Source organism: Ceratosolen solmsi, unplaced genomic scaffold, assembly GCF_000503995.2.
Source record: "Ceratosolen solmsi marchali unplaced genomic scaffold, CerSol_1.0 scaffold8, whole genome shotgun sequence".
NCBI classification, from domain to species: Eukaryota; Metazoa; Arthropoda; class Insecta; order Hymenoptera; family Agaonidae; genus Ceratosolen; species Ceratosolen solmsi.
In genome coordinates, this window is record NW_011948439.1 from 2,038,348 (window position 1) to 2,062,939 (window position 24,592).

At 30.9% G+C, this 24,592-nt stretch overlaps 1 protein-coding gene across 1 annotated transcript; it reads left to right on the forward strand.

Annotated features, from left to right (window-relative positions):
* The first annotated feature begins 19,899 nt into the window (after nt 1-19,899).
* Nucleotides 19,900-23,846, forward strand: Tpr2 (Tetratricopeptide repeat protein 2). The gene is made up of 11 exons (XM_011503728.1): nt 19,900-20,231; nt 20,870-20,958; nt 21,031-21,155; nt 21,231-21,419; nt 21,502-21,620; nt 21,711-21,864; nt 22,434-22,598; nt 22,726-22,891; nt 22,972-23,118; nt 23,527-23,676; nt 23,770-23,846. The coding sequence occupies exons 1-11, from the start codon at nt 20,146-20,148 to the stop codon at nt 23,844-23,846; spliced, it is 1,467 nt and encodes a 488-aa protein (XP_011502030.1). The 5' UTR covers nt 19,900-20,145.
* The last annotated feature ends 746 nt before the right edge of the window (nt 23,847-24,592 follow it).

Consider the following 24,592-nt stretch of genomic DNA (forward strand, 5'->3'; position numbering starts at 1 on the left):
ACCATTGTAATATCTAAGTGAGTATAACAACAACAATTATTAAACCATTAATAATTAAGAAGCAAATATCTTTATAATATTTTTAAACTGCTGCTCATCCCTTACGAAATAATACATTCCTATAAATCATAATCTTTACGTGCATAAAGTTGAATAATCACATATATCAATATAAAGGTATAAATATAATGTTCTGTTGTACTTGTAACCTGCAATATCAGTATAAATCAATGTTATATCAGGAGTTAATTAAATTAATATATGTTAAGCATGCAAACGCGAGCTAACGTGATCGTCAATAAAACGCGGCAATTGCAATATGTGAGCTGAAATTCCGATCGAATCTGGGAAACGAGCGTGGTTGCCTCCATCCACGAATTAGCCCACCGTTATTTGACGTCTTTCCGTCGTTCTCCATAGTCTCCGATCTGTATGATACGCGTCCTCTCCAAATCTTCGTTGATCAACCAACGAGTCGCGCACGACTTTTTCCTCGTTGTCGCAGCCCGTAGCAGGCTGAAAGAGACGCCGCGTCCGAAATCGAAGATAGAGATATGAATATATGTATATACAGTGACAGATGAAAACGCCTGGAGGGAGGGAGCAACGACGTCGATGGGTGGTCCGATTAATTAAGACCGTTATGTCCCATTATTCGGTTGGGAGCTAAGGGTCTTTTAATCAGCCGCCCCGTCTTAAATATTCCTCCAAGTGATCCTCGGGACTGTCTTTAGTGGGCTCCGTCACTCAACAGGGATAATCGGCCGCTAAGCTTGCGAACGTACTTGATTGAGCGATGTAGCACGTGTCCACAACGTCGGACGGCCAACTTGGGCGAGGCGCCAGAAGCACTTTCAATTTGCGGCGCCGTACCGACTCGACCGCTTCGGTCGCTAGGACTCCGAGCCGGGGCTTATCGGCCGCTCTATTCCTTCGACGCGGCAGATCGCGCCGTTTCTCAAGCCCATACGGGCCGGCATCGGTGCGCTCCCTCGACCCAAGATGGACGCACTGATCGACTGTCGGGAGTCCCTCGTACGAGCGCGCAAGTTTATTTTAAGTTTGAGGACGATTGCGATCGTAGACGCGCCCGAGATTTTAATTTGGCCTATATTTGTTAGCCGTCGTATCTTAAGAAACGCGCTACTATTAGTAATTTACAACTTTGGAAACTCTCGGGGATCGTCTCCCCGTGCTGTTTTAAAATTAAACGGCAAACTATAGCGCCATTGTCTCGCTGCCGAATTTTTATTCCCCTTAGGTTTATTATAAGTTTATTACGAGTAGAAAGATACGATTCGTGACGGGATTCGATAAAACTAAAATCCGTTTTATAGTCTTATCAGTGTGAAGCTTCAAACCTTCGCTAATGAAGACATTCACAAAGAGTTAAATATTATCTAGCTGTGACGTTATTTTTTGAAATCGCAACAATGATTGGTCGAGCGATTCTTCGAGCACTTGGAATTAAGTATTCAATGTTAATGCCTAGGGAATCTTAAAGGTAACGAAGTGCATCGCAATTATCATTAGATTCATTGTCCACGAACAACAATGGCCGGTGGACTTTGGATTTAAATATATTCGAAACGGACATTCGTTATTGAATTAAAGATAGTTTGTTTAATTCGATCGGCCGGCATCCGGAGTAGAATAACGGGCGGCGAAAGCATTGCCGTCTCAGTTACTTAAAATAATACGAGGAGAACTCAAGTGAATCCGGTCCGCTGCTACCTCTATAAAAAGCCAACCAAGACTTTAACTTTCACCGGCGTGGTAAGAGAACGAAAGGCGCAACGCAATCACGTGACAGCGAGGGTTGCGCAAAAAATTGCACAACCAAACTCTCGTCTCGAATCAGGTTGGAGCTGCGGGAAGCGCATATAAATGCTCGGGGAGGTAATAAAAGAGGAGATTCGATCGCTTTACGAGGCTCGACACGCACGAGTATGGAAGACATGGCGAGGAAAGTTTCGAGGGAAGGTGGTGCCGGTAACGGTGCCGGTGCGATTCCGGCAAAACTTACCCGGTCCTCTCGAGCCTGTCCCCGACAAACTCCACACACTTTATCGAATATCGCGTTCGCGGCCGAGGACGGATACGCGATGCTAGACATCCGGCCACCACCACTACCACCACTACCACCACTACCCCTTCCGTGACGTCTGTCGTTACATCTTTTATCTGTCGCGGGGCAAAGTTCGCGCGAGAAAAGGAAACGACGAGTCGAGGAGCAGCCAAGTTGAGGATCATTATGCATTGTGTTAGTCGAGGAAAGAGCCCGGAGGTACGGAGAAGTGACTCGTCCTGTGTCCTTTCGAGTCACGCCCTATCACAAGCCAGTGCTTTCGACTTTTCCATGCGCCGATTCGGTTGTTGTCGCGAGTGACAAAGTGCGCACTACCGATATATAAAAAATATGCCAGACAAAGCTTATTAGATTTTATATGACATGACGTAGTCGAGAAATAAGCGTAAAAAATTAATTATTTCTGTTTTTTTTTTCTTTTTTTTTTTCATTGAGTCGATAATAAAATTGCATTGACTGCGAATTATAATCCCTACAATAACGGAAATTATAACTAATAAAATAAAAGCATTTTCACTCTTCTCACTTTACATGAAGCATTCGACCAACGTTCTTTTCTCGATCGATAATATAGTTTTTCATACCACTATATTTAAGCTTTTAATTTCGTGTTCCTATAAAAAGTATAATATCGAAACACAAATTCGATTGTTCATTACCAAATTATTTTCTTTATTACATATATATGATATTGAAAACTTCCTAAAATTACCAATTAATTAATCTAGAATTATGAAAATTGAATAAGAACAAATCATTTAAATTATTATAATTTATCTCATTTATAAATATAAAAAGTCCTGAATACTATCATGTCATCTAGTCTATCCAAAATTTTTAATAATATAAGCAAATATATACATTATCACATGAAAAAAAAAAAAAAAAAAAAAAAACATCAATAATTCATAGTTATAAATACCATTTATATTACATATATTTTTATGTTATCTTTATAATTATTCAAAGTTTTATAAATTAGTCTAATAGTGCTTTTCCATCTTTAATAAATCACGATATCCTTTATTTGGAAGTCCTTTAATATGCACACTTGATATGAATAACCAACATCTTTCGAATTAGATTCACAATATTGGGAATATATTACTTTAACAAATAAAATTCATTTAAATGAAAAAAACAACGGATAAAAATTTTCAATTAATTGATTAAATTCACCTCGTGCCAACTATATAATTTATTACAGTTAAAACAAAGAAAATATTTATAAATTCCGTTTTATAATGTCCAACTATCCCGTTAAATAATATGTACTGATATATTTTTTATAAAGCAAGATAATAATAGCCGAGAAGTTTGCATAAGTATTATTTTAACAGACGAACAAAATTAAATACAATTATAAAAACTTTGAATTATTAATATTAATGTTTAAATAATAATGAAAAGCAATAACAATAATTAACGACTTAGTTATTATATTATTTTAATTATTTGAATTATTATTTATAATACATTAATTATTTTTCACATTAAATTATAAAAATAATATTTGTATTGAAAATAATTTAAAATGTTTATTTATAATGTATGGAAATTTCATAAACATTAACAAAAATATGTTTTTTTTTTTTTTTTTTTCATTAATGAAATATAATAAATTCTACCATTCTAGCATAGAAATACAAAATTTATTTTATCATTTGCAAAGCTAATCACATAATAACTATAATAACAAACTAATAACAAATTAACTGTCTATTAAGCTAATTTTACCTGCATAATTTAGAAAATAAACGCGTAAACAGATATTTTTGCGATACATATAATCGTTGACACCATGCAAAACTTTGAATAATTTAATTATAAGCAAATAACTCTAATCATAAAATACTTGAATGGATATAAGAGCAAAATCTAATTATGATTTATAATTATATATTATTATATTAACTTTTAATTAAAGCAACCAATGATACATACTTTTGCACATATTGCAAAGAAATTTAATTATATTTCATAAACTTTTTTTATATTGGGTAAATTAAATAAGCATTAGTTAAACTATTTACTTGAAATATATTATAACGCTTATTTATGAGTATTTCCAACTACGGAAATAAATATTAACGTTAAAGGAATTGTAAATTTGTAAAAATGATAACCGTAAATCAGATAAATAGTATTGCTATTTAGGCATAAGTGTTGATTCGTAGATGAAATTTTCATAAAATAATATTCACATTATCGTATGAATATTTAATTTAATTAAAATGTCAAAGATATATTAACTGCTAGTTCCTTTATCCTTCTATTCAAATTTTAATATAAATATAAAATTATTAATCTAAATTCTCGTTAAAAAATATATAGAATTCATTTCTGGCAAATGAAAGATAATATTTGTTTTAATATGTAATTTAAATAGTCCTTGAAGTTGAACACCAAAATTCGATAAATACTTTAATACAATAATATATTATAATTAATAAATGTAATTAATACATTATGCGTATTTGTAATATGTAATAAGCCAAAATTACGTTCGTGTTCACTTACACAAGAGAATTTTAAACCATAATTTAAAAAAAAATATCAAGCCAACGAGGTAAATTTTTCTTATCTGATAACTACAGAAGAAGAAGAAGAAGAAAAATCAATACAATAGATTTAGATAAAACATTGAAATTTTAATCAAAATTAAATCAATGACAATGAACAAAGTTAATTGAGATACTATTATTATCTATGTCAATTTTAAGTAATTAATTAAGAAAAAGAAAGTATGATACGTTACTATCGCGTTAGAATATTTAGATTTATTAGTCATATATTTAGAATAATCCAACAGATGAACATATGAACAATCGACGTATGTCTTACGTAGTTTATGTGTATGTGCATTTGTTTAGAATTTTTAAAAATTTATAAAAAAAAAATTTATAAAAATTCAATAAAATATTTACTAAGAAATCTAACCAAACTTTGATATTTTCTAATAATAATTCTCGCGTTGCTTTAAAGTCGATAACATATTTATCTATACACGCTTGCAAGTCTGATTTATGCCTTAATATTATCCAACTATGATAATCAGCTGTTATCTCTGTACGTTGATTGTTAATTAATGAAAGTACGAGTATAGGTTGTCAAGACAACAAGGCCAATATTAGCTTTAGTATACTGAGGAATTATGTTAAAAGTACGTATGCCAATAATATTCTACAAGTATTAGAAAACAGCATTCCAAAATATATTACAAAATTTTCGATGCTCACTTTTTTAATTAATAACTTTTTACCCAAAAAATTAATAATTATATTGATTATAATCTCGTGAGACAGCAATCCCTCATATTTACCAATTAAAATGCCAATATAATAGAATTTACAGTAATAATTTCTCCATTTCTTCTTCACTAGTCTATAATATTTGATAGAATCTGTCTAAATATCTGATGATAAAGCACAAAGTGTTGTATCAATAATAAATTGGCCGTTATACAGCAACAAAATATTCCAACGAGATAAAGATGATGATTGGCTAATGAGTCTAAAGAAAAGTTGGATTCGTATTAAAGACAAACAGCATTAGTATTAATAAAGTATTGTATCTCTTGGCAAATAACATAAAAACTCGAAAATTCTATTTGATATTTACGGAGTTCAGCAATCAATAAAATAAATTTTTACCTAAATTACTTTAAACTTATATTACAGAATTTATTATCACTTTTCATCTGATTTAATGTGAATAAATAAAAACTTAGGATTTCATTAACGGACGTCTTAATTTAAGAGGGCTGCCACTAAAAAAAATTAAAAATTTCGCATATTGTCATTTTAATCAATAGTCACATAACTGATTAATAAATTATCAATATGTAATTACTCATAATAATAATATTGAGCGATTGTCGTTGATATTCAACCAGTAGATTTGCACGAGTCTTGAAAATTCTTTCGATGTAATGTCTTACACTCTCATAATAAAGTTTATTTCACATTTAATGCACTTATTTCTCTCGGAGACTTTTAAGAAGCATTAGACTTTTCCCAGAAAACTTAAATAATTATTGTTCAATCTCTTAAACAATACTCAATTTAATAAAAAAAAAATAAAATAAATAAATAAATAAAAAAAAAAAGGAATAAAAAAAGCTCCGAAACAAATATTACTATAACATCTATAGTTTTCACTGTTGTTTTAATATAGAAATATGCTTCCTTCGATAGACCATTGTCTTAAAATTTTAGTAATACTTGGTAAAATTGATGGTACTTATATTTTTAATTGCCATTGATTTCAATAGAGGCATTAACATAATAATTCCCCGTTATTTTAAGACTTTGCAACTATTCGACGCGTTGGACATCCGACAGAATTTCGATTTGCTAATTTGTAATGATCGATTTGGATGAATTGCAAGAATCTGTAGACCAACGAACAAATAAATGGCATTACAGTTTCTTCGAATGGCATTCTTAATGAAATTTAACTAATTTAAAATTGCAAAATGTGTATAACAGGGAGAAGAGCGCGAGGAAAACTTTCCTAAGATACTTTACTGTAAGTCCGAATTTCCTGCCGAATAAAAGCGCATAATCTAATGCGAACAAGAGAAAACAAGCGACTCACCTGCAATACAACGGCTTCTTTTCAAAATTGACAATTAAAACTTCCGCGGCATATCGGAACATACATTCGTGCGTTTCATATGCAGTAAAAGTGCGTCATCTCCTTAAATTTTTTATTCGCCGTGAAGCAAAAAAAGCGCCCCTTAACTCGTGGGAGACACGACTGCGAGTCTGCCTTGTTCAGCCCTTCCAAAGACCAAACGTTCGACAATAATCTCGATAAGCATCTTCGTCTTCGTCGCCGTCCCTTACGCCTGTCTTTCCCTCCACCCGCAGACACCAGAATTACGAGGAAGGCGAAGTGAGCTCGTCGAGCGAAAGGCAAACGATTCCATGCACAACTTCGCCAATGGGCCCTACGAATGCCGGGAGAAAAGGGGGAGAGGCTAAACGTAAGGCTTCGATGGAATTCGAGTCGCCCGGAAGCCAAGGGACGTCGGGCGCGATGGGCAGCGGCTCCGGAGAAGGTGGAGCCCGTACGCGGGTAGCGCGACGTTTGAACTGTGGCGGCCTTTCGCAGGGTAAATGTGACGCGGGCGGCCGCGCACATGCGCCTCGCCAAGAGTCGACATCTCCCCCCCCCCCCCCCCCCCCCCTCCCCCCCCCCCCCCCCCCCTTTAACGAGCTCGCATGACTTGGCATCGACGACGATCCTTCGGGGGTGGCAGCGATCGTCCGGGGGCAAGGCACGCGGTTCTTCGATCGTTGGTCTTCACTGGGGCTCTATGACCGACAAAAATTGCAAGCGCACCACTCGCGGCAACGACCGCCGGCGCTAATAATAAAGGGAATAGCGGATGTGTAAGGCTTTGGGGTGTGCGACCTCAACCCCAGATACGGACACCTGAGTCGCGTAAACATTTTGACTGACGTTAATCGGGATTTATTGGACGAGATCGACGACGAGATTCCACCGTTGATCATTGGCATCTAACCGATTGCCAAATCGACAAATCTTCTCAAATTCTATAATTCAGCTGCCTTACGACATATATCTCTATTCCGTTTCTGCTAGTCGGAAAATTTCTCCGATCCGTTAACATAAATGTTACATGGTTTTGTTGGAAAGTCTGCGAATAAGTTAACACAGCTGCTCTACTTTTACAAAATTTATGTAATCTTTCCCCCGTAATTCCCCCGTAATTCCCCCGTAATTCCCCCGTAATTCCCCCGTAATTCCCCCGAAACTCGAGTCATAATCAACGTATAAATATGGAAAGTCACTTTTATTACAATAATATTAATTAGAACATTGTAAAGACCGATGTGAATACGAGATATTTTGTCGAATTGTATTTTGACAATGGGTCAATTGTATAAACAAAAAACAATAACAAAAACAAAAACAAAAACAAAACAAGTATAAACAATACATGTACATTTTAGTATATACAGATTGTAATAAATAATCATAGTAATGTTAATTTTTACATTAACACAAGTTTTTTTTCGTCAAATATCTTAAAATTATTGAGAATACCTATCTAATTTATAGATTCTATGATGAAATAACTTTGATTTTGAGCAGGGCTTGTAAATATAATTGCAAAAACATGTAGAATCCTGTTTTAAAAACACATAATCATCATTAAATGATTATTCTAAAGGAATACAGGGAATCCTTGTTTCAAGAAAATTCTGTAGTAAAGTTATTTTTACATTTCAAATCCCCCAAAATAAGCAATGCTGCCAGGAGAATAGCGCGAATGATTTAAACATTCATGAAAATTATTAAGCAGCGGAGTAAGAAAATAATAAAACTTTGTTATTCAATATGAATTAGTAAAAAATTCTGGATCACAGACCTTTGGAGAAATGACCAGAAGTCAGTTAGAATTTTTGCGAATCCTCGCACTCCAGGCGCTTTAGATGCTTTGCGAGGAAAAAGGAAAACGAGGTGAGAGAAAATACACCGTTAAGATTTATGAAATTAAAAGCGTCAGTAATAAAAAGAGAAACAGAGGCATAAAGCCGGAGAAGGTCTTATTAGAAATGTTGAAAAGGTGCGCGGATGAAGGGATAAGTAAGCTACAAACGATGAGGCAAGAAGTTATTTCAACGCATCGCTTTTCCCGTGTATAATATGCGCAAAATATCTTGTGAAAACTCGTCTCTTTCTATCCTCTGTATGCAATATCTCTTTGTCCTTAATATCACCCAGCCAGTCTTCTTAAAATCCGTAGTTGCAACCGTCATTATATACTCGCAAACGTACATTCAATATTAAGCCAAAGTCCAAGCTGTGCCCGGGAAGATTAATAAAAATCCATATTATTTATCGTCAAATACATATATTCCGCTCGAGAGCACTTGAAATTCGCAACTATTATACTCCAAAGTCAATAGAACTATAATTTCCGGTACATCCTTGATAAAGCTCATAAACAGAGCTAAGCACAACAGTCTATGGCAGTTTCCTCGCGAATTAGAGCAATGGTAACGGAGGCTACTAAAATAACCCAACGAGCACAACTATTTCACTAATCGAGTAGACCACGATGCCATTTATCCAAAGCCACTTCTACAATTTTTCAATATAAAAGCGAGAAAGCAGTTGAATACGATCGGGCATAAAGCCGCACTACACGGTCGGGTGGGAGTGGGAGCGGGGAGGGGGTGGTAGGGGGAGGGGGGGCGCGAAGAAAGTGCTTTATTTAATCACATTTAAAAACACGTTATTCGATCAAATAGCTAACCGCGCATCCGTGATCTAGTGACTATTGGCAGTTACTCCAACTTCAAATCGTTTTACAGACTGGACGTGAATCCATTGAGCGAGCGAATCTCTCGTTCGCACGCAGAATGTAAATATTGTAAATGCTTTTTGAAGAAAATGATTACGAAAAATGTTCCAGAGAGCTAAGCCATCTTGGAAAAGCTAGCGATTATCCATTAGTCGGTCGATCCACAGGCAAAATGCTAACTCCTTCCCTCCATGACATCAAATGAAATGCCTACGAATATCATGATTTTATGATCCTCCATCGATCGACTAAACGGATAAAATGGATAAGCTGAATGACAATACGAACTTTTAAATGCGTCAAAAAGTAAAGTGATAGAAAAAAAGAAAGAAAGAAAGAAAGAAAGAAAGAGAGAAAGAATGAAAGAACGAAACAAGGTGATAATATTATTAAGAATTTGAAAATAAAAGACAAGTATGATTATGTAGGAAATGTTTTAAAAAAACTGAACAAGTATATATAAAAATTTTGTTTTTAATAAATTGCGATTTATTAGCTTAAAATTCAGAGTATATTTCTTTGGATAAATAATATAAGATTTGACTAAGAAAGCAATTTATGTATATTTTTATCAATAATAAATTCAAATAATAATAATAATAATAATAATAATAATAATAATGATAGAAATTCGTTTCAATAGATAAATTATGATTCTTAATGTTAATATAAAAAATGTTTAAGGAACCATTGTTTATTAATCTATCTATTGAAGGAAAAAAGTTGTATGATAGTTTGTTTGTTCTCTTTTTTTTTTTTTATCTCATAAAGCAAAAAACATATTTATTTATATATATTAATTAAAAATAAAGATTATTGATTGAATATCAATAACAACTAGAAGAGTACAATACATTATTAACACGAGGTAAAAGCTTTAATTATAATTAAATTTAATTAAAAATAAGTAGATTTAAAAATATTGCAATAGTGCATTGTGTAAATATGAGAAATGTTCAAAAATTTTATTTAATAAAATATGTTCATCCGAATATATCAAATGTTTGTATAAGAAGAAAATGTTTTTATGGCATAAGATTAAAACTTTAAATAAGTTATCCAAATAATTTCAACTAACCGAACACCGCGTATATTTAAAACAAATTTGTTACGTAAAATATGAAAATAAATTTAAAACATAGGAAAACTTAATATAAGTTGATGTTTGTCAATTCGGTCGCTAATTACAAAAAAATATTATTTTATTATAATCACTCTAATGAAAATATAAAGGATTTTTTTTTTTTTGGTTTTGAAAAAATTACTTAAAAGCTGAATATTATTATAAAAAGATGGCAAAACTTTTTATAAAATGTAAAGTAAATGTAAGAAGCAAAGAATTTTTGTTTTTTTTTTTCACACAAAAGACACAAATTCTTTGATTTATCATCTTTCTTCTTATATGAATACAATATTAAATGATAAACATAAAAGGGCGCTGAGTATTTTTAAATTAGCTTTTCAGCTATTTATCTTATTACTTAGTAATAATCTATACAATGAACTTGTTGTAAATGTAAATTAGTCTTAAACTAATTTATAAAAGAATATAGTATATGATAATTCGACGATAAATAAGGTAATATAAGGTCGTGTATGAGAAGAATGTAGACGTCCTTATATTTTCAGTGCAATGTTCGTCTCAGTTTTATCACCTCTGGACGTAACGAAATCTAATCGAAGGGCACAATCAATGTTACAAATGAAATTACATTTCAAAATATACTGTTTTTTTTTTTTTTTTTTTTTTTTTAACAAATTCACACGCTATGTGGAAAAAGGACTAGCATGCCTTTACGATATTTTACAATCGATTCGTTAAAATACCATTGACTACACAATTTCTAAATATGATTAGCGTAGTCAATATTAAAATCCATCCATAAATCTAAAATTTTTAATTACTCACTAATTAGACAAATCGTAATAGCAACCATTACCATTGATGTTTCATTGGATTTTAGTGAAAAGTATATATTAAAAAAAAAAAAAAAAAAAAAAAAAATTTCTATATTTCCTTAACTATAATAAAACAAGAATATACTTTGGTATGAGAAGAAAAAAAATCCATGTTCAATGTTTTACGTCAATGAAAACTTCACTAAACTATTAAATCGTAATGTTAAAAGTTGTCAATAAAAAAATTGTAATGGAAACTTTTATTTGTTTACGGGAAGTTACAATTTTCATAAAAAATAAAATAAAATAAAATAATATAAAATGTATACATGCGTATGTGTGGAGCACTCCGAAGCACACAAAAACTATGTTCACGTACAAAAGGAGCCATTAATATTTATCTTTTATAATATACTAGCCAGGCAAGGAGTATTAAAATATGATTTTTCAATGGAGCAATAATTTTTATTTCTTTTAAAATTTCTCTGCTATATTGGTCTTCGTGAAGAATTAAGATAAAGCAGTTTATTAGCTAAGCGTAATATAGAGGAGCACAACGATTCAAGAAAATTTATAAATAAAGTGAAAGCGCTAGTAATTTTTAAATCCAATAACCAACATACGCTTGAAGATGGTCGTATTACTTTTTGTTTCGTTATTAAAGATTATTTTATACTATTTATTTCATACAAAATTCTGAATAAGCAACGAAGTAATTGTTATTCTGCTTTACGTATTTCAAACCTCATCAATGAATAAATTTATAAATAAGATTGAATTTTTTTTTCTCTCCAGCTTATCTATTGACAATTTATTTATCATCTGTTATATGTATACATATATATATATATATATATATATATATATATATATATATATACGTGCCTGCGTGCGTTTGTGTGTTTGTGTGTGCGTGTGCGTGTGTCTACTGTATATAAAGTAACTTTATACAAAACTAATGATTAAATATTTATACATACACCTTAAAAATCTAAGTGACATGACTTTTTACTTTTATATCATAATAGCCGAGATACCCTCATTAGCTATCTGTGTATGTACGTTGAAAATGAATTCATAAATTATTTACACAATATCTCTCTACGTATCACAATACTAGGGCAGAGGAAATATTCACACCTTTAAAAATTGATATCGACTCAAATGAAAAACCTTGATGCATTATTTCCACCTTATCTTCCCACTATCTCTTAAATAAACCATACAAGGTCTTTTAGTGTTTCTGTGAATAAATCAGTGTATTCGAAGATCCATTAAATTGAATTTCCATGAAGCCATGAGGACCGGGGTTAAGGCGCTCGAGGTGCACGCCGTATAAATGTGCCTTTCGAGACAAGGCACCTCTACTGGGAAATTCGTCATTCGCCTCGGCAAGGTCGTAAAATTTTATCAAAGCCAACTTCGAACTCGAGCTAACCCTCTCTCTCTCTCTCTCTCTCTCTCTCTGTGTCACTGTCTCACATACTGTCCCTCTCTATCTTGAACTAAAAATCACTCGGACAGTTTGCAAGAGAGAAAAAGCAACAATCGAATTGCGTAGACGCGCAGGCGCAGCGCCGCGATTGCTCCCATGACATATCGGTGCTTTGCGGTTTATGTGTCACTGTCAAAATCGCCACTACCGCCGTCGCCTAGGAGAGCTGGCATCGACGTTTACGCGACAATAAAGAAATTTTAGAGCTTGCTCATAAATTGGCAGGTGCCGCTGGAGGATGGAGGTATTAGATCCTTTCATGTAGCGAAAGGGATAGAGAGATAAATCGAAATGAATTGTGCTTATACGGCGTGTTACCTCTAGCCACTTTTGTCAAGAAAAATGCGCTTTCGGAAATAATGTTTATCATTTTCTATACGCGAATAATGCGAATAAGCTTGCAAGTGCACATTGGACGGATACTATATGTTAACTCTCTTTTTTCCAAGCTTTTACTAAATTTTACATAAAGTACAGAATATCCACGACTATAATATTATCAAAATATTACACGACTTATTAGCAAATAAATGTGTCATTAGCAAAAAAAAATGGTTGCTATTACCTACTAGAGTTGTAAATACAATTACATGCCACCGATTATTTACCTTTTATTGAAAATATATAAAATAACATACAGATATATTAGATTAATTAGATCTAGATTACAAGTAAATTTTATCGTAATTATGACGTAAAATTTCATTCTCAACATAACAACGTAAAATCTAATATTTAACTAATTTTACTTGCATAGAGTATAAGAAAAAAATTTGCAGCATACTACATTATTAAATTCTGCGCTTTAATGAAATGCATTCATCGTTTTAAATTTTGTATAAACTGTATTTGTACAAGTACGACATTTACCTGCTTAACCTTACCTACTGTATAGTTGATTGCTCGATAAAATAAGTCACATTTAATAATGATGAAGTTTGTAAATAATAGTGATTACGAAATCACACTAGTAAATAGATAAAGAAACCGGTAACTAAAATACACGCGTATCGCGTTATTCCACAGGCGTTACGGAAGAAAAATTTTGAATAGCGCGCGAAATTTATATTCTTAAAAAGTCACCAATGTCAATGAGTACACGTATCTGGATATCTCTCTCTCTCTCTCTCTCTCTCTCTCTCTCTCTTTGAATATGTTCATTCGCGCTTTGTGCACGCACACTCGCGTATACTTACACGTGTGTGTGTGGCGGGAGGTGTGGCGGGGGGATAGGGGGGAGGGGGCACGCATACACGCATACACACATATAATACGTTCGCAGTTAACTTTATGCAGCTCTTTTGTTAAGCTGCTGTCGCTTTTCACCCGCAAAACCACGATTCTGTTTGCCTTCCTCGTGCATTCTATAACTCACCTCACGAGTCATACATTCTTTCTCTCACCTTTTCCTCTCTATTTTATTTATTTTCTCAATTCTTTCACATTCGCCAGCATTGGCTTTAATTTCGTCTTTTCACCTATTACAATAATATTGAAAATTGAACTATCGCTCATTTCATTGTATTATTACTCCGTTTATCATTCATCCCACCGTAGGTAGGATTTGCTTTTTGCTTAATTCCTGATTTTTCTAAAGTACATAATGTGTATATGTACTTTACTGTTTACTTGCAAACGATGTGCGATTTTGTCGAAAGTTAGATATAAGAAGAAAGCGTCACAAGTAACAACAAATTTTTCAAAACACAAAGTTTATCGAGCGATGGGTCATTAATTAAAATATAATAATAATAATTTATAATAATTTAATCTTAATTTGAATCTTCACATATTATATGTGATAAAACTATAAAAACTTGATGAGGTTGATTAAAACAAAATTATTATATAGAACAATATAATACAAAATTAGACGATTGAATTCTGTATATCAAGAATCATTAAATTTAATTATATTATCGTAATACAATGAAAGCAATGTTGGATAAAGAATTAAAATAATTTTTACGTATATTAAATAAAGGATTTTCTTGAGAACCAAATAAATAAATAGAATCTTATAAGGCTTCAAAAATTTTACCTGAATATAGTTAATGGAATAACAGACTAACGAATATCGATTGCGACGGATTATTCACATGGAAATACATAGTTCTACAATATATACACATGGAAAATACTATCCGAATTTCCATCAACGTCAACCTCGAACACTGTTACCCGAGGGCCAACGATTGTTTACAATCTTCAAATTATAAGGCGACTTAAATATCAATGAAATAAACAATAATTTTTAATTTCTTCAAATTCAATTTTACTGTAATGGACGCAAAAATTTTTTCCATAACGAATTAGCTTATTACCATGGCATTGCCTTACAAAATGCAATATGTATTATTATTATATAAATATATTAGACTTTCAAACAAATTCTAAAGTCTTATAAAATTATTAATTACTTAAAAAATTCATGGTGATATATAATTAAATTGTAAAAATGCATTAAAATAATCAACTTTGCTTAAATGAAAGCGTGCCAACACTGAATTATAAAATGTAAAATGAGTAATAAATAATCATAGATATTGCTGTAATCAACTGAGTATGGTATATATATATATATATATATATATATATATATATATAAGATAATAGGAACAATATAATTAAAATAATTAAAAATAGACGCGGATCATTATGTATGAACTGTTTTGAAATACAAGATGAGTTTTTGAAAATATAATCATACATTCGAAATTAGATAATTTAACTATATAAATACATATTCATGTATATTCTCTATTAAAACTAAAATAATAATTACGAAAGTATACGCTTGAATAAATTAATCGACGTACAAAAACACAACTATGTTTGTCTAATAATAACCCGAAGAACAATATTTTAATCTGCTTCACAACTCGGAGTCTCGGTATCGAAACAACATGAAACATAAAATTTATGAAAATAATTGACATTTATATATATAATTGTGCGTGCGTGCGCGCGCGCGTGTGTGTGTGTGTGTGTGTGTGTGTGTGTGTATTTAACTATTGCCTTACATATTTTTTAACATTCTTTCAAGAGATGAACATTCTTTTATAAATACCTCCATAACTACGGATAAAATGCGTGTGTTTTTTTTTTAAAGATAAAAAATATTCTTCTTTCAATTTAAACATTCTTTTAAGAACTGAATATTCTTTTATATATAACATAATCACCCACAAAAAGTAGTAAATTACATCATTCTTTTCATTAAAAAAAAATTAAGATATATATATATATATATATATATAAAACAAAAACTTGCTGGAAAAATTTTATTTAATAATAGTAATTGATAAATTCATTAAAAAATATACTTTTTCAAAGTTAAATATAATGTTGATTGTCTCAAAGAAATCATATAAAATGTACATAAAACTGGACTATTCTTTATAAAGTTTTTCATTAGCTAAAGATTCAACTATGATTAAGATTTGTAAAATGGTGTAACGTTAGTAAAGTAAAAAGCAAACTAAAAACTAAAAAAATATAATACGCATCATTACGTAATGTCATCATAATGGATTTTTTAATTTTTCGCCACTGTAGCATCCCACTAATTTTTCGTAACGATACATATAATTGCACAAAGTTAAGTGACGCATAATAAAAATAATAATTAAATCCTTGAAAAGTTGCGTAACTAACTTTTTAATTTTAAGTTGTATTTGAAAAAGAAATAAAAAGAATTTTCTACCATTGTCTTAGTCAAGTTATATGTTAAAAGACAATCGAGCGACGTCTTGGCCACTATTTTCAAAATCCACGTGCATAATGCAAACGAATAAAAATGCGCTTAACAGTCGACAAGTCCAGATGAAATAACCTTATTTGTTTTGATAAATATTAGAGCAAGTGAGGATCACTATCAATATGTATTATTGATGATAAGCGAGATTGGCAGTCGCAAAAATAAGAAATAAGTATGCAATCGATGCTTTTGATTATGTATACGCGCACACGCACGCACGCACGCACGCACGCACGCACGCACATATACCTATGTTTGTACGTATGCCTGTGGGTGATTGTGCGTCGGCACGTGCCTACACGTATGTGTCAATACGTGCGTTACATTGTATGTAAACTAACAACATTTTGCTACAAAATTCGTAATCTTGTCATACCCCAGTCCCATCTCATGCCATTTTAGTGGATAAACAAGCATATTGGCTAAGGTGATAAAGCGCAAGTCTGAGTACAAGGATTATTATAGTGAGAAAAATTATATTTAATTTTAATAAAATGATATATAATACAGTTGCATACTTCAAAATAATTGATTTCATACAATTATGAAGTTGATTTAATAATATATTTATTATGTATTATTGTATTTTATTAAAGACTTATAAAAATAAAGTATTTTCTATTTTACATTAAATTTATATCGAATTACGTAATCAATAATAATGGGATATGCGTAAGCGTGTAAATATACCAATCGGCTAATGATAAATTAAAGAAACTTAACGAGCGACATTAATAAAACTGAATATAATAGAATTTTTTAAAAGTATATATCCTTGTGAGCTGTATTTAGAAAAAAAAAACCTAGAATATTTTATCGAAAAAAAAAATATATATATATATATATATATATATATGAAAGCAAAACTATTGATATCATAATTTTGATATTACTGATATTAATTTTAAGAAAAGACAATACAGCTATGATTTATGATAATAATAAAAACGATTTCTATATTTTGACCATTTACACGATTTATTTATTTATATTAGAATTTGGAAACAACAAAAATTGCATTGCACATTGTCTGCACTATATATTGTATAATATCTATATTATTTTTATCTATCCTATCATGTCCTATTATGTATACAGATGTATATATATTCTGTCTATCATCTATATTATATTTTAAGTGATTATTCAATATTATTTCGGTTTTTTTTTTTTTTTTTTTTTTTTTTTTCCCTTCCCCCCCCCCTATATATCTATATAACTATTGGTGGATATTTTCTTTTCAAGTCGTACATTTTTAATCTTATAAATTGCAATATAGCATAACAATATAAGACGTAGGTATTTGGCTAATGTTTTAATTAAGAATTGAAATTATTAATAATGAATAATCATATTGAATTTTGACTTATAAAAAGTTGTAATAATGACAATTTACTTTAGATGAGTTCACTAAGGAGGACATTACATTGTTTTCTCGATGTTTATACATTTGCATTTCCTTATTACATTTTCTGTGAATTTTCCAACAGCCTTCGCAATCTGATTATCTCTCCTTAAGACTTTCACGAAGCTGTGAATCCGGATAGGATGACACTCCATTATATCTTGTTCCGATTTAGGAATCCTCAGTATTTTCTCATAACAGAAATGCATCTCCGCCATCTCGGAGAGCTGTTTTGTCTGACAAGGATAAAATTTTCGAATTTCCAATTATACCGTATTTGTTTCTTGTAAATTTGAGAGCTCCGTAGGTATTGTTAAATATGGTAAATTATTTTTTAAAAAGAAATTTTATTTTTTGATTTTATTTTGAAATATTCAAATTTATTTGAACCTTTTTAATTATCCATCAATGAAAAATTATCAAAATATTTAGTGTAAAATTTGTTTAGAGATTAATTTTTCTGTGCTATTTGTTAAAGCGTAATTAATCTTTATTGACAGCAGCGCTATTAGAGAGAGAGAGAGAGAGAGAGAGAGAGAGAAAGAGAGAGAAAAGGAATATGTTACAAAAATTTTGCATATTGATTCGTATACAGTTTATTCGCTTTTACAGGTACTTCAATCTTTCACTATAATCTGAAAATTATCGAAATTTTTTTCTAATTAACTTTCATTAAAATCAATTATCTAGAGTTACTTTCATATAAACAATATACTGTACATATTAAATTCTAAATACAAAATATTTTAACAGTGATTTAATTTAGTATTAAATATAATATAGAGATATTCAAAATTTTATATGAACAAATAACGAATAAAGTTTACCCATGCACATACACACAGGCACACGCGCGCACAAACAATACGAGAAACGTGCATAAACTGTAACCCATTTCTACCAAATTATTTCTTTGTATCTTTGTATATATACACTACTTAATATAATTTTTGCAAAATTATATTTATATTTTTCAATTTTTCAGCATCCATTTAACAATGCAGATCATCATATTTATATAATCATTCATAAAAATAAACTCTAGAACAGTTTTCATAAATAACGTAGGCGTTCACCGTCGCATTTTTTTTTTTTTTTTTTTTTCCCCACTGAATAACAATAATACTAATGAAAATATTTTAATAGATTTAAAGACAATACTAGTTGTTGTTACAAATGTAATCAGTGTTACCATTGCTTACATTGTTCCCACGATGTTACTTAATCGTGTCAAATATTATGTCACTATCCGTCATAAGTACGTACCTCCGTTGGCCCAACCGTCATTTCTCATTCGCCGAGCAAGAAATGTTTAGTAGAAGGTTTAAAGTTACAAGAAATATTTTCCTTTTTCGCGCTGAATTGTTAATAATGCTCGGAAACAACATTTCACAGATTAATTGTCTTGCACAGGGAGAGCGGCACAGTAAAATCCATGTAATACGAAACGTATACAGTATTAAATCTTAATTAATCGATAATTTTTTATATAAAAATTTATAGGAGACATAGATATATTGTTTCCCTATACTAATTTTATTCAACAAGCGTTTGTTTTCAAAAGGAATATTATACGCAAACGAACGCGCGTTTATATGCGCATATAGATAAGACACACATGCGTAGATCGGGCATGAACATATGGATGCATACGCATGCATACCTATATATAAATATAAATAAATGTATTTATACCTTGCGTATATGTATATATATATATATATATATATATATATAGATGTAGACAGGTAGAGGGTATAGAGAGGTGAGCGCGTGTGCGTTTGCGTAGGCATGGTATATAATAGTATAGGCTGGTTGTGCTTGAAACTTAAAATTCGCGCTCGTATGTACAGCCAATTGGCTTGATGATTTTCTGCGCAGAATCGAAATATTCACGATAGACACATTTTTCTTTGACTCCAGTAGCAAAGCGGAGGACGACGAGTTGCTGGATACGCTAACGCGAGGGTTCGGTTGGTCTGGGACTGTAGAGGCTAAGTGAGGTAGCTTTTCTAATTACGGTGTGAAAGGAAAGACACGCGCAGGGGGTTTGAAAATCATCGCTGAGAACTCGATTGACCTGCTCTCGAGGGCAGCTTACTCTGACTAACAATTATTAGGCTACATTGCGAGAGGTCGCCGGACGAACAACAAGATGAATATGGCAGACGAAGTGATCAATGTAGACGCGGAACCTATAAGCGACCCTATTATCGAGCCGAGTGCCCCCGATCTAAAAACGTGAGTTAGCTATGATGACGATTCACCCTCGTGGGATACACCCTACCCTTGTAGGGAAGATGATACATTATTATCAACACTGTGTACGGGTCAATGCACCCTTATGATTTATATGAAAACATTACAGTTTATGTCCCAAATGTTTCCATTATGATTGAGTGAATGCATAATTGCTGGAGAGTTGTTTATAGGATAACCGAAACGTCAGCAATATGTTTATTCTGCAAATTTTTCAGCGGATCTTTGTCCATTGGAATAGGTTCTTCCTACCTATTTTATTTAAGAGTTCGTGCCTCAGGGGCATTATTTTCTTTATTGTTTGTTGTCCGCTGCTGAGAGCGAATTGTTTTAAAATGTTTACCTTCCACTTGTACAACTGCATTGAGCCATGTTTTTTTTTTTTAAAAGCTTTTAACCTTTTTTATTGTTAAAATTACCGTATTAATGGATTTGTTACAAATAATGGCAATGATGAGCGATTCGTGTCATTTATCATAAGCGAATAGCTTGGGGATTTGTAAAATTTGTTGTACGTATAGAGTTAATATCGTGCACATGTATAAGATATTAGCAATACATTATTAAAGAAATATTAAAATAGTAAAATGACAAATTTTTAAGAAATATTATGCTTTTAGTTTGGCTGAATTGAAAAAGGAAGAAGCCAATCAACATTATACAGCGAAACAATATAAGCAAGCTTTAGTAGGATACAATCAAGCTATTGGTAAGTAATAGAATAAAGCCTAGCGATGAATAAAACTATTTAACGTCGTGTGTTTCTATGTGTCAATTACAGAATTATGCCCTAATATTGCCAGATATTATAATAACCGGTGCGCTTGTTTTATCATGTTATCCCAATTTAGAGACGCTTATAAAGATGCAAAAAAATGCATCGAATTAGATCCTACGTTAATTAAGGTATTTAATTAAAATTGTAAATTAGACAAATATGTATATCGAATTTTATAATAAAATTCTGTTTCGCGTTCACAGGCGTATACACGACTTATAAAATCATGTATAGTGATAGGAGATATTACAGAAGCTGAGACTGCAATAAGTAAGTTAGAACAATTAGAACCTTCAAAACAGTCGATTGTTACAGAATTAAATGAGCTTGCGCATTTGAAAAGATATGTTAAGGAAGCGGAAGACGCATATAAAATTGAAGATTATCGCAAAGTACAGCCAATTATTATAAATAAGTATTATCGAGGTAAGAGATTTCGCATTACTATTAAAAGAAAACATTTTATTTTATTAGGTTGTTTATTGTATGGATCGTTGTTACGAAGTTAGTCCATTTTGTGCCAGATTTAAAATAACGAAGGCCGAATGTTTAGTATACTTGGAAAGATACTCCGAAGCGGAAATTACCACAAAGTTAATATTTAAAAAAAATTTAATATGTGAGAAAATCATCAGTCGGAAACATTGAATACGTTTACATTTCTTTTTTTTTCCTTTTTACAGCGATGTTCTAAACATTGACAAACAAAACGTAGACGCTATATATGTGAGGGCAATTTGTTTGTACTACCAAGATAACATTGACCATGCATTTAAACATTTTCAACAAATTTTACGTTATGCTCCTGACCATGCAAAAGCCTTGAATAAATATAAGGTACATTATTTTAACAATTAATGACACGATATGATTACTAAAATCTAGCTTGCCCCTCTGGACTCGCATTATTTTTAGTCCCAATTAACGATTTTATCTATGTAAACAAAAATTTTAAAGTTACGCAAATGAAAGATGAAAGAAAAATCAATATCGTGAAAGAATATCGTCCCATTTAGGAATGTAAGTATCATTTGTGAAAAAAAAGTTGTGAAAAGCTTGCAATTACTTTTAATACATCTAACTTTAAAATAAAATTTATATTTAAAATGAACGAAGCTAAATAAAACTATATTTCTCAAAATTATATTTCTGTTAACCTCAAACAAATTTTAACATAAAATAACAATATATATAAAACAATTTTTCGCTTACAACTTTATTTACTACATTTATTTAAATCAATTTGTTGACTATCGAGCTAACTCAAAACAAAACAGACGGTACGGCAATTTATAATAAACTTTTTGTAATAATTAACATACGATTACAAAAGAAAGTTTTATAGATTTTGTTGTATGAATGATGTTGTATGCAACGATAAGTTAATATTTGTTATATTTATTTAGAAAGCAAAATTATTAAAACAAAAGAAACTAGAAGGAAACAATGCTTTTAAATCGGAGCAGTATCAAGAAGCGTACAGACTTTATACCGAAGCACTACTCATCGACCCTCAAAACAATATCACAAATGCCAAGTTGCACTTTAATAAGGCAACGGTAGCAGCAAAGGTGAATTCTATATATCAATATATATTTATATGCATACTACGTACATAGAACTGTAGCTACAATTAGATATTACCATGCCTAGCAGAATTTTTCAATACTCAATTGATTTAAATTTATTTTACACTAGCTAAAAAAATTAACAGAATCTATCGACGAATGTAACGAAGCATTAAAATTAGATAGCAATTATCTTAAAGCTATTCTAAGAAGGGCAGCCTGCTACATGGAACTTGAAAATTATAAGGAAGCAGTCTACGATTATGAAATAGCGTGTAAAATAGACAAAAATCGGGGTGAATAGAATACTTTTGCAAAATTTTATTGACTTTTTGATGATTGATATATAAATAAATCTTTAACACGATACTTTTAGATAATAAACGATTATTACTTGAGGCAAAAATGGCATTGAAAAAATCAAAAAAAAAAGACTATTACAAAATTCTTGGCATTGATAAAAATGCTTCGACCGATGATATCAGAAAAGCCTACAGAAAGCGAGCAATGGAGTATCATCCAGGTGAGAAAATAAAATATGTATAGATTAATCGAAGTAAATGCTCCGTTAATCTGCCTGTCAAAATATTGACCATTATTCCATTACAAAATTTAAGACACTTTTATATAAAAATAAAAATAAATTAATAAAAAAGACAATGTATAAGAGCAATTACAGTAAACAAGTACAGATTCTGATTCAGAGCGGGTTGAATATATAAAATACTTCCGCTATAATGAGCTTCGCTCGATTATAATTTATAACGATATATGTATATATTGATTAGTGAACCGACTAAATTATACAGTTATTCTGTAAATATGAAATTTATTATTTACATTGAAATAAATTAGAAATTGATTTAATCAATAGAACAAACAGCTAAAAGCGAACACCTTATTTAATAAGACTTGTTAAATATTACAACAGATCGACATGCGAATGCTACGGAAGGTGAAAAGAAAAGACAGGAAAAAAAGTTCCAAGAAGTTGGAGAAGCCTATGGTGTTTTATCTGATCCTAAAAAACGGATTCGATATGATAATGGTAATTTAGATGAAGCTGAGTGCGGTTTTCAAGGTAAAATTAAAAAAAAAAAAATAAAAAAAATATTCAAACTGCTTATATTTTATAATGATAAGATTTTTATAAAAATTCAAATTCAATTTGCAGATGTAGATATGAGAACAAAATTTGAAACATTCAGCTATCCTTTCTCCAGTGATTGCAGTCATTTTAAATTTTTTTGATCTTCCAATGCATTTGTAGACCATTATATACGAAAATGTTATTGTATATTAGCTTGCCCATAACCATCGTAATTTAGATAATAAACTGCGAATTCAAAACTTGTACTAAAAAAAAAATATATATATATATATACCATAGAAAATCTTGATGGTTAGAATAAAAACTATCAACGAAAACTGATTAATCGCTTCCTTACGACAAAATTTAATTGGAATAATTTAGAACGACAAGTGTAAAATCGATAATTATCCTTTGGAAATTTACGTTTCTAGGATAATAATTTTTAAAATTCTCCAAGTTCAAAAAGTTATATATATATATATACAAATTTCTTTTATGCAGATATTATGAATTTATTATTAATAACTTTGTAAATATAAATGAATAATTTATATTTTATGAAGGATTTCTATAAGGAAGCAAATGTAAAAAATACGCTGCTGTTTTCATAAGTGTGAAAAGAAGTTACAATGAATAAAGTGATTTATATAAGTGCTAGACATAAAGATTAAATCATTATAAGCAGAATAAAACTTTCTTCTGAAGAATGTAAGCTGTTAAGATACGCTCTTTTTTCACTTTAAAATGTATTCCAAACATAAGTTTTGGACGTTGGTTGACACAGCCTTGATTAATTTCATATTTCAAGACTTAACATTAAGAAATAAATTTGTGAATTTTTTCATATGAACTGAGTTTTATTGAAACTTAATAACTTTTCATACACAAACACAAGTAACTGACT